At 46.0% G+C, this 21,372-nt stretch overlaps 1 protein-coding gene across 3 annotated transcripts; it reads left to right on the forward strand.

Annotated features, from left to right (window-relative positions):
• Positions 1 to 4,763: 4,763 nt before the first annotated feature.
• Positions 4,764 to 21,086, forward strand: pter (phosphotriesterase related). Of its 3 annotated transcripts, none has more exons than XM_042331972.1 (5): positions 4,764 to 4,848; positions 7,188 to 7,629; positions 13,163 to 13,428; positions 19,164 to 19,304; positions 20,795 to 21,086. In XM_042331972.1, the coding sequence occupies exons 2-5, from the start codon at positions 7,198 to 7,200 to the stop codon at positions 21,003 to 21,005; spliced, it is 1,050 nt and encodes a 349-aa protein (XP_042187906.1). In that variant the 5' UTR covers positions 4,764 to 4,848; positions 7,188 to 7,197; the 3' UTR covers positions 21,006 to 21,086. The 3 variants fall into 3 exon arrangements, with proteins under 3 accessions (XP_042187906.1, XP_042187907.1, XP_007896361.2); XM_042331973.1 differs by having other exon boundaries at positions 4,837 to 4,866; XM_007898170.2 differs by lacking the exon at positions 4,764 to 4,848 and adding an exon at positions 6,526 to 6,647.
• Positions 21,087 to 21,372: the final 286 nt, after the last annotated feature.

Below are 21,372 nucleotides of genomic sequence, written 5' to 3' on the forward strand. Positions count from 1 at the left end.
CTCTGTTTGGTTTTTCTTTACTCTGGAGTTATTTCGATTGAAGAAAGCTTTGAATTGTAATTTCTTAAACTTTATTCTGGCCCATCCAATGTCAGAAACTATCCCTCGAGCTTAACAAACGTGGGACTGAAATCAACAGCAATTACACCTCATCCATGCATTTATTAGGGATGACTTAACAGAGTCAGGCTCCGCCACTATTAAGCGCTCTGAGACACTACTCTGAGTGGAGGGCGCTATATAAGTGCAAGTTGTTGTTGTTAAGGAAAAACCTTTTTTCAAGTTCCAATCAAACACAGCCACTGTTTGCAACCAGCATGGTGTTTATTAAACTCCAGGATCCTTCCAAGTTCCCGATGGGCGTGGGCAAGTAAGCACAATCAATCAATTCATCAACAGAACAATACTACCGCGTAATCCCTCCTCGTGGTTGTCTACTTCTGCCTTCTAGCTCTCAGTCTTCCATCATCGGTAGGTACTGTCCTGGGCGCGCCGATCTTGGTCTGGCACGGTGTCTTAAGCTTCTGTCCATCCGTGGTGCGGACATTAGATCACCTGGCCAAAATCATGCTGGGTTCAAGTGAACATCTCATGGAGTGTACGTGCCTCACACACACAAACACACTGTCCTTGAGACAGTCCGTTATCTTGTGTACTTGCAGGGCAGTAGTACACATCTTATCCTTGAGACACTCACGTGATCCTGGGAAACTCATGAGTTTCAGTCCAGTTGCCCCCCCCCAACACTTAACTTAAAAGTTAACCCGTTCGCAACATCTATTATGATTCTAACAGTATACAAAAAGTGTAAATTCTAACATTGTTGTTATTCCCAGATTTGGAGTGACGAGTTATCAGGAGTTTTTGCAATTATTATTTGAGGATAGGCTTTGCACTTTGCTCGAAGACCACCCAGTTCTTTCGTTACACAAGTTGCAGATTATCCAGATCTCTGCAGACCATGTCCTTTCCCACACCAGCCTCTGCAAGCCTATCAACTCTATCTATCTCTCCGTTCCTCCAGTGACTGAGTTCAAGATCCTCGTTATTAAAGTTAAATCCCTCCATGGTCTTGCCCCACTCTACCTTTGCAAAACCCTCAAACCATACCAACCCAGCCACTCACCTGCTTCATGCTCTCCTTCCTATCCACTCCATCATTGGCAGATGGACTTTTACCCTATCTGCTCCAGCTCACTGAAATTCCATCCCAGAGTACCTTGAACTCATTCCCTACCTCACCTCATTCAAGGTCTATCTCAAAACCTATTATTAGTCGTCTTTTTCCTCCCCACGCCCCCAGCATGGGAGCCAAGCCAGGATTGTTAAATCTTGGGATATCCTCCCGACATGAAAAGTGCTACATAAATGTGAATTTGTATTGTAATTTGTACTGCATTGAAAGAAGTATCTCTTCCAGGAATTCAAGCTTGTTGTTGAACAGACATCCGTGTGCAAATACTGGGTGTTTTAATTTATAGTAAAGAGGAACTCCTACCATTGGAGTAATTTATCACTATAATATTAGTACTTGTTTCCACAGGAGAACTGCATAAGCTAAAATAACTGGTAAACCAAGGAAAATAAAACCTTCATTGAACTTGCTGGTAGTCTAATGAGTTAATTTTTTTATACAACTTGAGCATTTGGTGAATCAGCAATAAAATGAAAGATCGAGACTAAAGGTTGAAGATACAAAACTAAAATAAACAGTCCTTGGGTTATCTTTAACAGAGGTGACTGACACACCAAATATATGCTACCTTATTTGCACTAAAGTTTGAACCAGGAAAATGAGTAGGAGTATTTTGAGTAAAACATTTAAAGTGACTTGTTACAGATATACTTCTTCATTGAAATAAATATGTGTCTAAACACATAACATAATCAACTACTGAAACCATGTGGTTGTAAACTAGTGAAACCAGCTGGCTGTATGTGGGTGTAACCTAGTGTAACTGTAAACTAGTGAAACCATCTGGCTGTATGTGGGTGTAACCTAGTGTAACTGTAAACTAGTGAAACCATCTGGCTGTATGTGGGTGTAAACTAGTGTAAATAACTGGCTGTATGTGACGATAAGCTGATGTAACCATCTGGTTGAAAGCGATTTTAAAGCGTTCCCATCCCTTTAAAAATGGCTGTCATTACAACTATTAAAAAACCCTCCCTGGACCCATTCCTGCTATCAAACTACCGCCCCATCTCCAACCTCCCTTTACTCTCCAAGGTCCTTGGACTGAGTCGTTGCTTCCCAGATTCGCTCCTTCCTCTCCTGCCACTCGCTTCACGAACCCCTCCTATCAGGTTTTCGTGCTGTGCAGAGCACAGAAACAGCTCTGGTCAAAGTGACAAATGACATTCTGTCCATCTGTGACCTGCCTCCTCATCCTCCTTGACCTCTCTGCTGCCTTCGACGACACCAACAACAAAATTACACTTGTATAATGACGTTCACATTGGGAGGATGTCCCAAGGTGCTGACCACTCTATTCTCATCCACTGCCTCTCCTCTCACCTCACCTCAACCTTCACGGTTCTGTCCTTGACTGGTTCAGATCTTACCTCTCACACTGTCTCCACTTCATCTCCACAAGTGGCTTCTCCTCTAGCCCCCACACCATCTTGTGCAGTGTTCCTCAGAGCTCTGTCCTTGGTCCCCTGCTCTTCAACATCTATATGCTCCCTCTTGGTGACATCATCCGACCATCCATGGACGCGCACTCCATCTCACCAAGCCAGTACGGGCCCTTGGCGTCTTGTTTGACCCTCAACTATCCTTTCTGCTCCACATCTATGCCATAACCTGTTCTGCCTTCCTCCACCTCCGCAACATTGCCCGGCTCCGGCACTGTCTCACACCGCAGGCCACCGAAACCCTCACACACGCATTCATAACAACCAGGCTCGACTATTCAAACTCCTTGCTTATCGGCCTCACCAACTCCTCCCTCCATAGGCTGCAGATCATCCAGTACTCTGCACTCCATATCCTCTCCTGCACCAGGCTCCGTGACCCTATCACCCCATCCTCGCCTGACTCCACTGGCTGCGCATCACATAGAGGATACAGTTCAAGTTCCTGGTCCTCACCTTCAAAGCCCTCCATGGTCTTGCTCCCCCCACCTCTGTGACCTCCTAACCCCCTACCGTCCTGCCCGCTCCTTGCGCTCAGAGAGCTCCGGCCTGCTTCAAGTCTCGTACCTTGCCCACTCCACCATTTGCGGGCGGGCCTTCAGCCACTCTGCCCCACCCGCCTTGCCCCCTCCCTTACCTCCTTCACCCCCTGCCCTCCACCCTCCCCAACCCCAACCCCCAGTTTGAGTCCGAAACACTGACTGTCCATCGCCTTGGGTTGTCCTCCTGATGTGAAAGATGCTATACAAATATAATGTTGTTGTTGTAACCAGCTGGCTGTATGTGACTGTAAACTAGTGTAACCAGCTGGCTGTATGTGACTGTAAACTAGTGTAACTGGCTGGCTGTATGTGATTGTAAACTAACATAACCAGTTGACTGTATATGACTGTAAACTAGTGTAACCAGTTGGTTGTAAAACATTTTTAAAGGGTGCCATCCCTATCCTTAAAAAAATCCCTCCCTGGACCCATTTCTGCTCTCAAACTACCGCCCCATCTCCAACCTCCCTTTCCTCTACAAGGTCTTGGAACGAGTCATTGCTTCTCAGCTTCGCTCCTTCCTCTCCCGCCACTCCCTTCACGAACCCCTCCAATCGGGTCTCCTTGTCGCCCACAGCACAGAAACAGCTCCGGTCAAAGTGACAAATGACATTCTGTCCATCTGCGACCAGGGCTCCCTCCGCCTCCTCATACTCCTTGACCTCTCTGCTGCTTTCGACACCGTTGACAGCAACAACAAAATTACATTTGTATAGTGCCTTTCACGTCGGGAAGATGTCCCAAGGCGCTGATCACTCTATCTTCATCCACCGCCTCTCCTCTCATCTCAACCTTCGCGGTTCTGCCCTTGACTTGTTCAGATTGTACCTCTCACACCGCCTCCACATCATCTCCACAAACGGTTTCTCCTCTAGCCTTCGCACCGGAAATCCATCGCGCAATTCCACCGCTTTGCCCCCTCCCTTGCTTCCTTGAAGACCCATCTCAAGACCCTCCTCTTTGACCGTGCCTTCGATCACCCTCCTTCACCCCCTGCCCCCTGGATGGCCTTGCCCCCTCCTACCTCTCTGACCTGCTGACTCCCTACCAACCTTGCCCGCTCCCTCCTTTCAGCGAGCGCCGGTCTGCTCCATGTCTCCCGCCCGACCTGCCCTACCATCATGGCCCGGCTTTCAACTTCTCTGCCCCCACACTCTGGAACTCCATCCCACGGTCCCTTCGCCTCGCTGCCTCCCTCGCCTCTTTAAAGGCCGGTCTCAAGACCCTCCTCTTCGACCGTGCCTTCGGTCACCCTCCCACCTCTCCGCCTTCCCTCACCCCTACACCACCCCTCCCCCATGCTCGGGTCCCGACCCCTGACTGTCCAGGGCCTTGGGACGTCCTCCCGACGTGAAAGGTGCTCTATAAATGTAATTTTATTGTTGTTGTTGCCCTCCACCCTCCCCAATCCCAAACCCCCAGCTCGGGTCCGAAGCTCTGACTGTCCAGCGCCTTGGGACGTCCTCCCGACGTGAAAGATGCTACACAAATGTAATTCTGTTGTTGTTGTTGTTGTTGCTGTAACCAGTTGGCTGCAGGTGACTGTGCACCAGTGTAACCAACTGGTAAGTGTGGGGGGGGGGGGGGGGGGAGCCTCGCGAGAGGAGGGTGATTGACAGGTGCTGAGCTGACACGGCGGCTGTGAGTGTGTGTCAGACTGTGGCTGTGGGTGAGTGTGTCTCTGGGGGTGGGGTGGGGGTGAGTGTGGGTGGGGGGGCTGGGGGGGGTCAGGCTGGGGGGGTGTGTGGGTGGGGTGGGGGGGGGTCGGGCTGGGGGTGGGGGGGCTGAGGTTGGGGGCGGGGGTGGGGGTGAGGGTGGCTAGGGGTGGGGTGGGGGGCCTGGGGGTGGGGGGGGTGGGGTGGTGGGGGGGTCAGGCTGGGGGGTGGCTGGGGCTGGGGGGGGCTGGGGCTGGGGTGGGGGGCGGTCGGGCTGGGGGGTGGCTGGGGCTGGGGGGGCTGGGGGTGGGGGGGGGGTCAGGCTGGGGGGTGGCTGGGGCTGGGGGGGGCTGGGGGGGGGGGGGTCAGGCTGGGGGTGGGCTGGGGCTGGGCTGGGCTGGGGTGGGGGGGTCAGGCTGGGGGTGTGTGTGGGTGAGGGTGTGTGTGTGGGTGGGGGGGGGTCAGGCTGGGGGTGGGCTGGGCTGGGGGGGGGGGTCAGGCTGGGGGGGGGTCAGGCTGGGGGGGGGGTCAGGCTGGGGGGGGGGTCAGGCTGGGGGTGGGCTGGGCTGGGGGGGGGGGTCAGGCTGGGGGGGGGGGTCAGGCTGGGGGTGGGCTGGGGCTGGGGGGGGCTGGGGTGGGGGGGGGTCAGGCTGGGGGTGTGTGTGGGTGAGGGTGTGTGTGTGGGTGGGGGGGGGTCAGGCTGGGGGTGGGCTGGGCTGGGGGGGGGGTCAGGCTGGGGGCCAGGCTGGGGTGGGCTGGGGCTGGGGGGGTGGGGGGGGGGGGGTCAGGCTGGGGGGTGCTGGGGCTGGGGGGGGCTGGGGTGGGGGGGGGGTCAGGCTGGGGGGTGGCTGGGCTGGGGTGTGTGTGGTGGGGGGGGGTCAGGCTGGGGGTGGGCTGGGCTGGGGTGGGGGGGGGGGTCAGGCTGGGGGGGGGTTCAGGCTGGGGGGGGGGTCAGGCTAGGGGGTGGCTGGGGGTGGGCTGGGGGTGTGGGGGGGGGGGTCAGGCTGGGGGTGGGTGGGGGGGGGGTCAGGCTGGGGGGGGGGGGGGTCAGGCTGTCCTGGCAGCGGCACTGAATGCCCGCGGACTCCGCAGGTTTAGGAGCGGCCGCGCACCGAGCAGTGCGGCCCCGAGTCACAGCTTCACTACCGAGTTTGTCATCTCACCTCTGAGGAGCGTGTGACACACACACAGACACACACACACACAGAGACACACACACACACACACACACAGAGACACACACACACACACAGAGACACACACACACACAAACACACACACACAGAGAGACACACACACACACACACACAGAGACACACACACACACACAGAGACACACACACACACACACACAGAGACACACACACACACACACAGAGACACACACACACACACAGACACACACACACACAAACAGACACACAGAGACACACACACAGACACACACACACACATACAGACACACAGACACACACACACTCAGAGACACACACACATACAGACACACAGACACACACACACACACACTCAGAGACACACACACATACAGACACACAGACACACACACACACACACTCAGAGACACACAAACATACAGACCCACACACACACACAGAGACACACACACATACAGACACACACACACACACACAGACAGACAGACAGACAGACAGACAGACAGACAGACAGACAGACACACAGTGAGCTCTGTGTGCAGTCTGGGCTTGTTCCTGGTTTGTTTCGGTTAATCCTGGCCCAGCAAAACTACCGACCTCCCCAGTCCAAGGCCCTGTGAGAGCTGCTGCTCTGACCGGTCGGTCACTGCATTCTCAGCTCTTGTTTTTATTGAGACTTTATTACGAAGCGTATCTTATAGTTTTATTTTTACTGCTTTCAGCCACTGCACCCCGAAACTTTGCAACGCTCTTCCTCTCTACCCCTCCGCCTTGCCCTCTACTTCCCCATCTACAGCCCACAAAACACACAGTCACTACACGCTACAGTGTATCCTGTGAAACACTTTACGATGTCTTGAAGAGGTGATAAGGCGCTGTATCAAATGCAAGGATTCTTTTTGTTGCAGTCGTTCTTGAAGACCTGTCTCTTCGACTGTGCTTACGGTCACCTTACCCCTTACCTCCGCCCCTCCCCCCCCCCCCCCCCCCACTCCCTTGGCCGGAGTCGTGCTCCGCCACTGTCAAGCGCTCTGGGATGCTACCCTGTGGGAGGGACGCCGGATAAATGTAACTTCTTGTGTTGCTTGCTGTGCCGTGTGGTACATCTCTTTTCGACTGTTTATTGAATTAAATAACAAGTCAGTTGCAAAATGTTGAGCACTATTCTTATTTTTCAGACCCGCAAAAATGTCCAAGTTGAGTGGGAAAGTGCAGACGGTGCTGGGTGTGATCGAGCCCAGCCAGTTGGGTCGGACCCTGACCCACGAGCATTTGTCTTTGGTTTTCGACTTTTGTTACTCACAACCACCACCTGGTCAAGAGAAGTTCTCTGAAATGCCCATAGCCATCAACAACTTATACTGGCTCAAGCAAAACCCCTATTCTCACAAAGTCAACCTGGTGTTGAACGACGAGACCGAAAGTGTTAAGGAGGAGATGTTGCATTTTAAGAAAATGGGTGGTGGCACCATCGTGGACAACACGACGACAGGGATTCATAGGGACGTCCAGACTCTCAAGCGTCTTTCCCAAGAAACTGGGGTTCACGTTATCGCGGGGGCTGGATACTATGTGGGCGCGACACATTCTGCTGAAACACTTAACATGACGGTGGAAAAGGTGAGCGAGTCCCTGCGCACAACGTGGTCAAAATTTGGGTTGTCGGCCAGAAAAGAAATATTGCAATATTGTGAAATGCAGATTCAGTAATCTTGCTTGTTTTCACCCAATCATGATTTGGGGTTGAGTACAATCAATCTAATTAATAGTGAGCACACAGCACAGCGTCATCCGAGGTGACAGCCTGGCTCTCGCCTCTGAATCTTACAGTTGTGGGTTCAGGCTTTCATGTAGGGACTTTGAGCTCATGGTCCAGATTGACACTCCATTACAGTCCAGACTGACACTTCATTGCAGTCCAGACTTCAATGCAGTGCCGGGGCTGTGCTGTATTGCTGGAGTTTCCATCCTTCAGATCAGATGTTAAACCAAGGCCCTCTCTGCCTGTTCTGGTGGACATTAAAGATCCCGTTGGACTAGTCGAAAAAAGAAGGGAGTTTCTCCCAGTGTCATGACCAACAATAGTTGATGATTCACTTGATGGCTATTTGTTTAACTCTGCTGTGGGCAAATTGGCTACCATATGTGCCTACAAATATATAGTTACTACAATCATGTGAATCCTGTGAAATTCTTTAAGATATTTTGATTGATATGATAGGATACCATATAAAATACACGGATTATTATTATTTACGATAAAACTACCTGAGAAATTAGGTAACGGAAGTTGGAATCAATGGTTGGGAAGAAAAAATAGACATACAAAACAATGGTTTACAATGCAATATAAATTTACATTTATACAGGAACTTTCACATTGGTAAGACATCCGAAGGACCTTAGATTTAGGAGCACCTTTCACAATGGGATAATGTCTCAAAATGTTTCACACAATTGACCAGGAGCCCAAGTTTTGGGGAGGTGTGGGAGAAAGGTAGTCAAAAGTGCAAAGAGATGGATTTTGGTTTGGATTTTTGAGGGCAGGGAGGAAGTGGGGGGGAATTGAGGGAATCACTACCTCACCCCTCACGCTGCTGAAACTCACTACCTCACCCCTCACGCTGCTGAAACTCTGGTCCACCCCTTTATCACCTCAAGGCTGGACTATGGGAACTCTCTCCTCGCCGGCCTTCCCGGCACCTCCCTCCACAAGCTGCAGGTCATTCAGAACTCTGCAGCTCGTGTACTGTCCCGCACCAGGCTTCGGGACCGCATCACTCCCACCCTCGCTCGCCTCCACTGGCTCCCCATCCCCCAGAGGATCGAATTCAAGATCCTCATCCTCACCTACAAGGCCATTCACGGCCTTGCTCCCTCCTACCTCTCCGACCTATTATCCCCCTACCTACCCGCCCGTACCCTCCGTTCCTCTGGCTCCGGTCTCCTCCACATCCCCCGCCCAACCGCCCTACCATCGGTGGCCGGGCCTTCAGCCTCTCAGCCCCTAGGCTCTGGAACTCTATCCCCCAGTGCCTTCGCCGCCTCCTCCCTTTCCTCCTTCAAGGCCGGTCTCAAGACCTTTCTCTTTGACCGTGCCTTCAGCTCCCCTCTCGACTCTCTACCCCCCTCCTCGCTCCCTCCCTTCCCTCACCCTGACCATTTCCCCCCTGCTCGGGTCCTGACCCAACTGTACAGCACCTTGGGACATCCTCCCGACGTGAAAGGCGCTCAATAAATGGAATCTTGTTGTTGTTGTTGTTGAATCTGGGATAGAGATCCAGAAAATGTGGCTGAAATGGCACCCACCAATGGTGGGACAGAGAGGGCAGAGGACCTGAAGCTGGCCGATGTTTGCCGAACAGAAGGAATGTTTAGGGCATTTGAATCACAGAGCGAGAGTGAGGCAAGGCCATGGAGGAATTTGAAACCGAGGACGAGAATCTTGAATTCTGAGGTGATGGGGTCCCAGTGGAGCTCAAAGAGGATGGTGTGAGGAGTTTGCAGAGACATTGGCTGCAGTATTCTGAATGGTCTGCAGGTTGTGTAGGGAGATGCTGGGGGCTATGGTGAGGAGGACGTTGGAGTAATTGAGCTTGAAAATAATGAAAGAGTAGATGAAGGTTTCAGCAGCCTGGTGGGAGAGGTAAGGTAGTGCAGGCAGGCAATGTTGGGGAAATCAAAACAGGGAAACCAGAGTAAAGGAGACCCCAGATGTAGGATTTAGAGGATAGTTTGGGGTCAAACAGGACACTGAAGTTCCACACCTGCCGTGTGAGGTGGGTGAGCACCTGTGTAGGTTGATCTGATCAGCACCTATGGTGAGAAGGTGCTGCTGGAGGATAGCTTCGGTCTTGTCAATGTTGAGCTGTAGAAAGTTAATACTTATCCAGGACTTGATATCTGAAAGGCAGTCAGTCGGAAAAGTAAGAGTAGCAAATCAGTTGGCAGAATGTAAGAATGTAAGAAACTGGAGCAATTTGGCATAGAGGAGACTAATTTTGATGTTCTGGAACTCCAAGGGAGTGACTATTTTATGAGGACTAGTTGGCAAGCTTCCCACTGTTTTTCCAGCTGAGGCCACCCTACTCATTCGAGCTGCGGTTTGCAGCGTTAACAACAGCTGAGTGGGAAGAGTGACTAGTTTGACTCCAAGTTCTGCTGATGAGCCAAGCTGGCTGGTCTAGCGTTAGCAGTTCCTTGGAGTACTGTGGACCTCTCTGGCTCAGGGACTGAACCAACAAGTCCACCACAGAGAGCTGACTGAATTTCAACCTTCCATTGCTAAGCATATCATCTTGGAGCTAGCTCACTTCCAAGGAAACCTCTTACCCCTCCCTCCCTCCCCCACCCCCACAAGGACGGTCATTAACTAGTCACTTGAGATCCGACAAGTGCAGGTTTGAACCCTCACAAAGTGGATACCAGGAATTCTACATGAGCTGTCTGGTGAGCAGCACAGCTAAGAATGAAATGTGAGAGCATTGCCGTCACACTTCTGCTCACAGCTCGGATCCGCACGTCTACCCATTGAACCATGGTTTCTCCCGTTTAGAAATTAGAAGTTTAAGCAGCAGCTGCTTTTCTCTCTGCATACTACTTAAGATGGATACCAAGGCTTGTATATATGAATGCGAGTTGACAAACCCGTATGCTGGGTATCGCCTTCCAGCAGCTGCGTCCCAAACTTCATTAGCTACTCGACAGACGTCTATCTACTGTCAAAGTGGTGAGAAGACCTGTTCAGCTTGTGACGTGCCAGCCATCTGGATGTCCTAGAAGTTCAAGTCCAATGCCATGTACCAGGCTTACTCAATACTAACTGCTTAATTCAGGTCCTCATGTGAGGGGCTTTGACAAATAGATGTGACATTCTGTGAAGCTGATTGCCTCCAGGGTGATGATCAGCAATAAGTCAATGTAGGCTGCAGATTTCTCTCCGTGCACTGTGTAACTGGGCTAAATTGACAGATCAGTTGAGTTCAGATCACCGATGTAGAGGTTTGTAAGATAGAGGTTTGTAAGATAGTTAATAGGATAGTAAAAGTAATGAGAATTGTCAACAGTTGTAGTAATAATGTAATAATAATATACAGACTGTATAATAATAGATCCCGTGTCCTAGCATTTGATGTAGCACCTTAGCACACCATCAAGATGTCTCAAACTGCTTCATAGGAATTTACTGTAAAGTGTCGTTACTGTGTGTTTTGTAGGTGATCGTAACAATCAATTTGGGTACAGCAATGTCACACAAATAGTCATGAAGTAACAGACCATTTTTATCTGGGGAGATTGTTGGCCAGAATACTGGAAGAAAATCTTTTCAAATAGCACTATGAGATTTTTACCATCCACCTGACTTTGGTTTAACGTTTCAACCAAAGGACAGCACATCTGACAATGCAGCACTTCTCTAGCACTGTATTTGAGTGCCAGCCTAGATTGTGTGCTCAAACTCCCAACTTGGCGCTTGAACCCGGAACAAGGCTCAGAGATTAGAGTGGAACTGAGTCAGGCACAATGGGAGACCACAAAGGATGGTAGAGGTATAATGGGTGGATTATCTAAGAAATAACTTGATGTTGAAATCAGAAGATGGTTGGAGGAGGGGGCTACTCTGGAAGGATGAATTCAATTTGGCCATCGGGCCTTTGTGATTCATACTTACTCGAATAATAATAATAATAATAATCCTTGCATTTGATATAGCGCTTTTCACGTCAGGAGGACGTCCCAAAGCGCTTCACAGAACACACTGTAAAGTGAATTGACTATATTTGTGGGCGAACGCGGCAGCCAATTGCGCATAGCAGTGTCCTACAAACAGTCGTAGATTGAAAATGACCAATTTTATTACTGTTTTTGGTTTTGGAGGGATTATTATTAGGCGTGTGGAGTAAGGAAACTTGCCCAAGGTTTCGCCCTCTGCCTGGAATTGAACTCAGGTCTCTCACTTGCAAAGCAAGTGCTCTAACCACTGAGCTACAAGACTCCGAATATCACTGTCAGTAAAAACAAAATTGATTCTTCCTCAAAATTAAACCACAGGATACCATTGACACACTTCACGTTTCCTCTTCTGTTTTCCATTTTAATCGTTGGCCCACCAGAAATATGAAAGAGGCTCATTTAATAGGGTATAAATATTAAAATCCCTCAACATCTATTCTGTTTTTCAAAAGTGCAGATTTGTAATATCTGTTCTGTTTAATACGATCATTCAGAAGTCAGACTGATAATTGGTTACCTCCATAACTGTCTAAAGATTTATTACTTAATTGATCATTCATGTGCCAAAATGGTTAAATGCAGAACACAAAGTAAAAATGCATTGTTAGGAAGGGAAGAGATCTAGCAATACATTGAAGCACTTTGAGGTGTCTCAATGATGTGCTAAGGCGCTAAATGCTAATACTAAATGCAGTGAATATTATTATTGGTTCATTACAATGGGGAATGGGTAGAGAAATGAATTAACATTGTAGGTCTTCAGTCACTTGCCATTGAAATGCCCAAAATGATGAAATACTATTATATGCTGATCGCTGTAATCAGATGCAAACATGACCACAACAGAATGGGATCAGATCTATGATATTGTGCATTTTCCAGCAGGCTTCCAAAATTGTGCAGGACTGTAAGGAAGAGAATGCTTTACAACCACTAGTCCATTTTGTCTACTGCAACCTTCAATCAATTGAGAGCAATTATAGTACTAGTTTATTCATATTTGTGTTCATATTTTTTCAGAAGCAGTAAAATTTTTTGTTATAAATGTTTTCAAATGCACTATGATAATAGTGCCATTTTGTATTCTATGTGCTCATTCTTACTATTAGACCCATAATCTGTTAATTATACCCTTTGGCACTTGAGCTCAGTTAATGTAAATGGCCTACGTTTAGCTCTCTGTTAAGTATAGTCCCGAAATATTGCTATCAATATAAAAGGGAATTTGCCCTGAATTACTCTACAATTGATTGAACTCTTAATTGATTTTCCAGTTTTTATTGTACACTCTAATGAGTATCCAAAACATTAAAGAATTATCGTTAACTGTCATTGAGTCTTTTTCAGCAGTATTATGCTATGCACTTACCAGACTGCTCTGGCTAATAGCTAACTTCTTACCGAGTTTGGTTTGTTGCAGATGACAGATGTTCTAGTGAGCGAAATTCTCCATGGAGCTGATGGAACTGACATCAAATGTGGAGTGATTGGAGAAATCGGCTGCTCATGGCCACTGACTGAGAGCGAGAGGAAAGTTCTTCAAGCCACAGCTCAGGCACAGGCACAGCTCGGCTGCCCGGTCATCATTCACCCTGGCAGGAATTGTGACGCACCTTCCCAGATCATCCGGCTGTTACAAGAGGCTGGGGGTGACGTCTCCAAAACAGTCATGTCCCATATAGACAGGTGAGTGGAGAAGGTTCTAGACTAAGGACTAGTTGTGAAAGGAAATAGAATTTAATTTGTTAGAATTGCTGTCTCAAAAATTAGATGATGTAGGACAGCCATCTAAAAGCAATCTGAATATAATTATGGGTTTGGCCATAGCAGCATAAGAGAAGGCTGGTTATAAATCTAACATCTGAGATTGAAATAATACAGATATGGTTGAACGCCATTGTAACGAGCTTCCCACCATTGAGATTGAATCAGCTTCTAGTTGTCAAAGCCCTTCACATGAGGTCCTCAACTAAACAGCAGTTGGTGCTGAGTAAGCAAGGAACATGGCCCACAAGAACATCAAGCTGGCTGGCACATCACCAACTGTCTTGTAAAGGACTACCTAACTCTGAAGGCAGATGTCAGTTGAATAACTGATGAGGAAACTCTGAGACTTGTTTGAAGGCATTACCTGGATTGTGGGTTTGTGAACATATGTTTATATATCCAGGGCTTTGTATCCACCTTGATTGATATGAAGAGAGATAAGCAGCTCCCTGCTCATGCTCCACTTCTAAGTGGTGGAACCACACTTCAATGGGTAGGGATCTGCTTCCAAGCTGTAGACAGGAAGATGGTGGCAGTGCTCCCAACACATTTTATGCTGAGCGGAGCTGCTCACCAGGAAGCTTGCAAAGAGTTCCTGCCTAGTGAGGGCTCAAACCTGCTCTTGTTAGATGACAAATAACCAACTAGTGATTATTCTCCTGGGGCGGAGGGAATGTACATAGGGTCTCCTTGGGGCTGAAATTGCAGCAAGATGCTTGGCAATGAAAAATCACAATCATCTGTAATAATAATAATAATAATAATCCTTGCATTTGATATAGCGCTTTTCACGTCGGGAGGACGTCCCAAAGCGCTTCACAGAACACACTGTAAAGTGAATTGACTGTATATTTGTGGGCGAATGCGGCAGTCAATTGCGCACAGCAATGTCCCACAAACAGTCGTAGATTGAAAATGACCAATTTATTATTGGTTTTGGAGGGATTATTATTAGGCGTGTGGAGTAAGGAAACTTGCCCAACTTCTACTGTATATATATACAGTAGAAGAATACTTGTATATTATCTATAAGATTATAGTAATAATCCATCGCATTCATTCTAGCAGGATCAGATTTGCTGTAGGACTGTTAAACCTGCTTATTTGCCTACAAAAAAAACACCCTTGTTCACCCACAAAAACACAGTCATTGCACATTACATTGTATCTTGTGAAGAGCTTTGGGATGCCTGCCCGATGTGAAAGGCGCAAATGTAAGGATTATTATTATCATTAATGTACTCATCTTTCAATTTAAAATGTGCATTATGCTTCACAGATTTTCCAGAATTGCAAACTTCTTCACTTCAAGGATTATCATTTAGAAAGTATTTTTACTTCATGCCATTGATTATTCCATTAGTATCTGAGGTTATTGCAATATATATATTCCTATGGGCTTGATAATTTCATTTTTCAGTAAGCCATATATATGGTGCTACTTTTTATGTAGAACTAACTATCTACATAATGGAGTATTATGATGATCATGGAATTCAATATTCTGTAGGGCTGAGCACTAAATAAAACTTGCAATCTGCATCATGTCACTTTTATGGTTTATTCCAGCTTTCAGGTTCTTAGATCATCTTATATCCCTCTGCCTAAAGTAGCAATGGCAATGAGAGTCCATGAATAGACCCAAAGTAGACCTGCTCAAGCACAGTGTAATTCTTGCTCATTTCATTATTTGCCAATTCAATTCCGTTGATCTGATGAGCCCTTTATCCACTAAAGTATGTTGTTTTTCTTTTAATTGCTCCGGGACACTACCCCACGTGAAGGGCGCTTTATAAATGCAAGTTGTTGTTGTTAAGAGTTTAATTCCAGGTACTCTCAGAAAAGCTGTCGGGAGTTTCTTAGCATTGAACTTGGCATGGTTCGAAGCATCCTGCTCATCATGGTTGACGATATAAAGTACCTTACATTTACAAGAACCGTATGGCTGATCTCATAGCAACTCACTCCACATAAGTAAATGATTGTAAATTATACGCTGCTGCTGGTAGAGCTGATAAAGTTGCCAAGCTGAAAAGAAAAAGATAACTTATCTTATTTGCCTTATCATCTCGACATGTTTCAAAGCTCTTTACAATAAAGAGGCTCTGTTTCATCAAAAGCATGTTCACTGGGTAAGAGGAAACCTCTAATCTTATAGATTTCCAGCAGTTGCGTAATCGACAATAAAACTAATTAGGCCTAATATTCATATCAAGTAGTAAGAATGAACTGGACAATTGTCCAGTACAATTCTCTAGTGAGTAATTTTGTAAATATTCGGCACTTGATTGAGGTGCCCGCAGCAAGCTTTGCATGTATTTTAAGTGTGTGTGTGTGTGTCTGTGTCCACTCTGTGTACAGTGTATTGCATGGTGTCCTGCTTGTTTCAGCAGAGCACTATTGTGTGATTCCATCCATGGGGCTGCTAGAGATCATCACTAGGTACAGAAAGACAAGGGATCTACTGGCAAAGGCCAGGGGATGCTACAGCTGCAGTTGGCAGAAGGTAGTGAAGGTAGTCTGGGGGAACGATGCGATCAATGGGCCAAATTACGCCTTTGCATTTCTTGTGCTCTATAGGTCGGGCATCATCAGTACTGTGGCTGAGGACTGTAAGTAGAGTCCACCTGACACAGCAATCTTTGGCAGATCCCACTCCCATTCAGCAGTCAATTTTTTTTTAAGACCTAGCTTGTCCCTCATGCCGTCTATTCCACCATCGGTGGCCATGCTTTCAGTCACTACGCCCCAAAACTCTGGAACTCTCTCCCTCAATCTCTCCGCCTTGCCCCCTCCCTCCCCACCTACGGTCACCTCCCTTCTCCGCCGTGGGCTCAGCATTGTCCTCTGCCACTGTCAAGCGCTCTGGAACCATACCCCGTGTGAATGCCGCTATATAAATGCAAGTTGTTGTTAGAAACTGAGAGAACAAATTAGTCTGTGATAATAAATACTTAAACATCAATACCACAAACGTCACTGGCTTTATTTTTGTCTTTTGCGTATCATAGAATGTTTACAATATTTAAATGCTACAGAGAAACATTTGAACAGGTCATTTCAAGTTGCTATCTTCGATGAATAGAAAATCCTACAGTGCATTTTTAAACTGCGTTGTGTTTTATTTACCTTACGATGATCCCAGTTATTGATGTTAACCCATATGTTCTTCTAACTTATGTTTTTGGTGTTTTCCCTTTCTCTCTCTTCACTCCCCCTCTCACCCCCACAATTCTTTTGAATTTGAGTTCATATTTGAATCTTCAACTGCTTGATGCTGTTTGTTACCTCAATCACGTAATGACCATTTATCATGTGGGGCCTCCTAATGTAGATTCATGTCGAAGGTTTTTTGTCCCATTTCCAACTGAATATAAAATGCATCATTGTTGGGGAAAACTTTTTGTCTTGTTACATACTACCTATATCGGCATAGACATTCTTTTGACTTAAGTATTCAAATTGATTTAAAGTACTTTATTTCCATTGCACTCACTTTACTCTGTTGGCATAGATTCAGCCAGGCATAGTATGCGTGTAATGTAACTGCACAAAAGCTACTTTAGTATTATATGGGCTGACACTTGCTTTAAAATCTATACTAACTTTATGCATTTAATTTCCCCATTGAAAATCTCACCTTATTTTAATAAGGAGTCCTGTAGCTCAGTGGTTAGAGCACTCGCTTTGCAAGCGGGAGACCTGAGTTCAATTCCAGGCGGAGGGCGAAACCTTGGGCAAGTTTCCTTACTCCACACAGAGCCTAATAATAATCCCTCCAAAACCAAAACAATAATAAATTGGTCATTTTCAATCTACGACTGTTTGTGGGACATTGCTGTGCGCAATTGGCTGCCGCGTTCGCCCACAAATATACAGTCAATTCGCTTTACAGTGTGTTCTGTGAAGCGCTTTGGGACGTCCTCCCGACGTGAAAAGCGCTATATCAAATGCAAGGATTATTATTATTATTATTAATGTGGCCTGACATATTCTACAAAGTTACAACTTGATATCAAAATGTCCTTTATATTTAGAATAAAGAATTGTCTTAATTGTATGTCTACAAAAAATAACAATAATAGTTTGGTGATTGAATCCACGACTGTTTGGGGGACACTGCTGTGCACATTAGGGTGCTGCGTTTCGCCCACAAAATATATGGTCAATTCACTTTACAGTATATTCTGTGAAGTGCTTTGAGATGTCTCGAAGATGTAATAATATGCTATATCAAATGCAAGAATTATTATTATTATTACTATAATTGTCTATTTCCATAATATAAAAGAACTATTATTTGGATCCGAGTTTTGATGCATGACTTTTTTCATTTTAAACAAACTGAAGTATATGAGGTAACTGAAATTCCATTAGTTTGGCTAAGATTTAGGCGAAGTGTTAAACTGAGGTCCCGGACGCCTGTCTGTTTCCATGAATATTAAAGATCCAATGGCATTATTTGACTAAAAGCAGGGAGTCTCTCTTTATCCTTGCCAACAATCCTCTAGATACTATGGGCCATTCACTTCATGTCTATTTGTGGGCCATTACTGCGCTCAAAATGGCTGCCCACATCCGCCTACGGGTCCAGTCACTACACTAAACAGTAGACATCCTGTGAAACGCTTTGAGATGTTTCAGCGAACCTGTCCAAGGTTCCAATGCGCAATCCTATCGACCCTGATTCGTAAGTGATAGTTAACTGCATTTGAACTTTTGTGTGCATGGGGCAAGGTTGCAGGAAACAGTAGTGTCAGGGGCAGTGAACAGCTGACAGAAGCAGTGTGTTAGCCTTTGCTCGTCATGTTCTCTGAATGGGCCGATAATGTTCATGTGCATCTGCTTGTTCTTGAGTTACATCGCTCTCTGCAAAGCAGTTTAAACCATCTGCTCATTTGACCTCTTCCATTGCTTAACCTCTTTGTAGCTTTTATGGCTGTGTTAAATATACTGCAGTATTAGGGTTCTTTCATCTATCGCCCCACGTTTGTACATATATTATTTGTGTGGCTGTCACAGCTTAAGCTGCTGCCTTTCACTTCATAAAAGTTATTACACTTCTTGAGACTGTTGGACGTATGAAATGCAAGAGTATGTTTTTATTTAGAAAATCTTTGGGATTCTTCAAGAGAAGGAGCTTCGTGTCCGACACGGATGGAGCAACAGGAATAGGGTTGTGTTGGGCTCATTCACTGTGGACCAGTGCAGTGTGTATTGCCCGGCCCTGCAGTAGTCACTTCACCCCTTTGAGACCTGGGGGCTTCCCTGGCAGTGATATATCAACGTGTAAAATGAATGAGGTTGGGGTCATTGGGTCTTAGCTTTCATTTCGTGTGATTAAAGCGTGAAAATCATGAAACATTCACAACGAATGGGTTGGTGGCAACGTTGCATTTTCAAGAAATTCGGTGGTGAGATGCACAACGCACAGATTGAAACCAATGCACCAGCAGTGAGATATGGCTGTTGTTGCGCAATGGTGAGATCTTCCGAATTTAATGTTTCAAACGAAACGGGGGGAGAAAACAGCTTTGTTTTCCGGTGGTTGGGGCAGCAGGTTTGCAAGTAAAATCTGCTTTTGTAGTCGCTTCGACTGTGTGGGACCATGTGCACTCCTAACTCCACTGTCATCCCTGACTTCTCTTCGTTAGGACGATACTTGATCGGGAAGTGTTACTGGAGTTCGCTAAACTCGGAAGTTACCTGGAGTACGATCTGTTTGGCACAGAAATGCTGAATTACGTGTTCAATACGGATATCGACATGCCGTGTGACAGTGAGAGAATCAGGTGGTAAGTACACAAAACAGAGAATAAAATAGTCACAGCAAGAAAGCAACACACACACACACTGTGTGGCTTTTCAGCAATGTTACCTTTCACATGTGTTGTTCAAAACCTGTGCACAAGCCAACGATAATGTAACACGTTTTCGTCGAAAGTTGTGGATGATACCACAATTTGTAATTTACAGCTGTTTATGGCGGATAACTCTATGTGCAGGTAATCTGCAGATAAAATCCGATCGATTTCAACCAGTGCTACTTTGCAGTGGAGTTAAACCCACAGACAACGTTGGAAAGAGTCTTCAAGAACTAAAGCGGTTATATATTGACTTATTAAAAGCAGAAAAGTTAGAACACTTGTAAGAAAATCCACATTGCACTATGGATTACATATTGGGCATTGGGATTATCAATTTACCTGTTGATATGGGAAATAAATTAATTTATCGTCTGCAAAAGGCTACATCACATCATACATTTTATTTTTTTCAATCAAGTAATTATTTTCCAATTGATCTGCATATTTAGCGATCCGTGGAGTTGTTTCGTGTATCTGAATTTGGTGCATTTCGCTTAAATGGTTACTGTTTACTGCTTGACGTTGCTGAAAAAAGTTGAAAGAAAATCCAATCTTTTCTGTTTTGCTTTACTTCTGAATTTGTATGTGAAGGGTAATACTGTACCACAATTTTTGACTAGATAAATAAATCAATCAATTTATTTGCTGGTAAATCCGACCCTAATAAAAGCGACCCACGAGTCTGAAATAGACTGACCATGTTTTGTGAGCAGTTCCATAAATGTCATCCAACTTCCTACTGTTATTTTTTTCTCTCTCTGCAAAAGAAACTGATTGACAGCAACATTTCAGTGCTTCACGAGCATAGAAGAATATCTCTTTATCATCAAGTTTACGAAATGATTAGTATATTCAAGAGGTTGTGATGAGATGTTTGGGTATTACTGATTTTTCTAATCTTTTTTTTATATCAGTGCAAGTCAATTGAGGGAAGCGTTGTCTCTGGTTATATAAATCAATCAGTTGGTGACTGAAGTGTGAAATGGTAACACATCTGTGCAACCACACGCCTTCCTGGTAAATGGCTCGAATAATAAACGGGACTTTCTTTTTTGCCAGTGAAATACTGATGAAAATAATACACAAGGGGTCGTGTTGGGGAGGGGAGGAGTGGGTGGGGGTGAAACAGGACTTTAAAAAGTTTAGGCTTTTCACGGTTATTTTTAAAGTACAGTATTTTGAAGAGTTCAGTAGTCGGTCTGGACATTCAGGTCGTCTCGACATAAATCCAAACACACCTTTCACAAAGAGAGCAACACATCATTTGTTGAACCAAATTTGATGCCAGGTGTAGATTATAATGGAAATGGACATAACGAAGAAGTATTGTTGCTTGAGGTTTGTTTTTGGTGGGAATGGGCATTTGGTGGAGCAGGGGGGAGACATGCATTTTATTTTATTTTCTCTTGTATTTTCAGGGTCCGCCAACTGGTTGAGGAGGGCTATGGAGAGAAGGTACTCATTGCTCACGACGTGCACACCAAGAACAGGCTGATGAAGTATGGGGGACACGGCTATTCCCACATCCTCACCAATATCGTCCCCAAAATGCTTACGAGGGGCATTACCCAATCGATGATCGACACTATTTTGGTGGAAAACCCCAAACGCTGGTTAACCTTCAAATAATTGGGACGGAAAGTTGCGCGCAGCCGCTCAGGTCGCGTTTATACGCTTTGTTTCAATAAAAAATGCATAAGTAAATGGTAATAAGGCTTTTGTGTTTCCTCCACATGTGCAGCGAGCCAGGCTGCTGGTCAATTTCTCGATAAAAATGACAAGAGATGATGGAATCGATCCCCTGTTTTGTTTGTGTGATGATCTCTCGCTATTTGTTTGCGTTGACAATAATGAAACGTTGAACAGAAAATTAATGAAGCAGGAAGCACCAGTTGTTGCCTATTATTATTATTATTATTATTATTATTAGGAAGGGATTTGCAGCAATCATTCAGTCCTAAACGGACATAGATTGTATTTTTTACACACCTCGTAC

This window comes from Callorhinchus milii, unplaced genomic scaffold, assembly GCF_018977255.1.
Source record: "Callorhinchus milii isolate IMCB2004 unplaced genomic scaffold, IMCB_Cmil_1.0 Scaffold2, whole genome shotgun sequence".
Lineage (NCBI taxonomy): Eukaryota > Metazoa > Chordata > Chondrichthyes > Chimaeriformes > Callorhinchidae > Callorhinchus > Callorhinchus milii.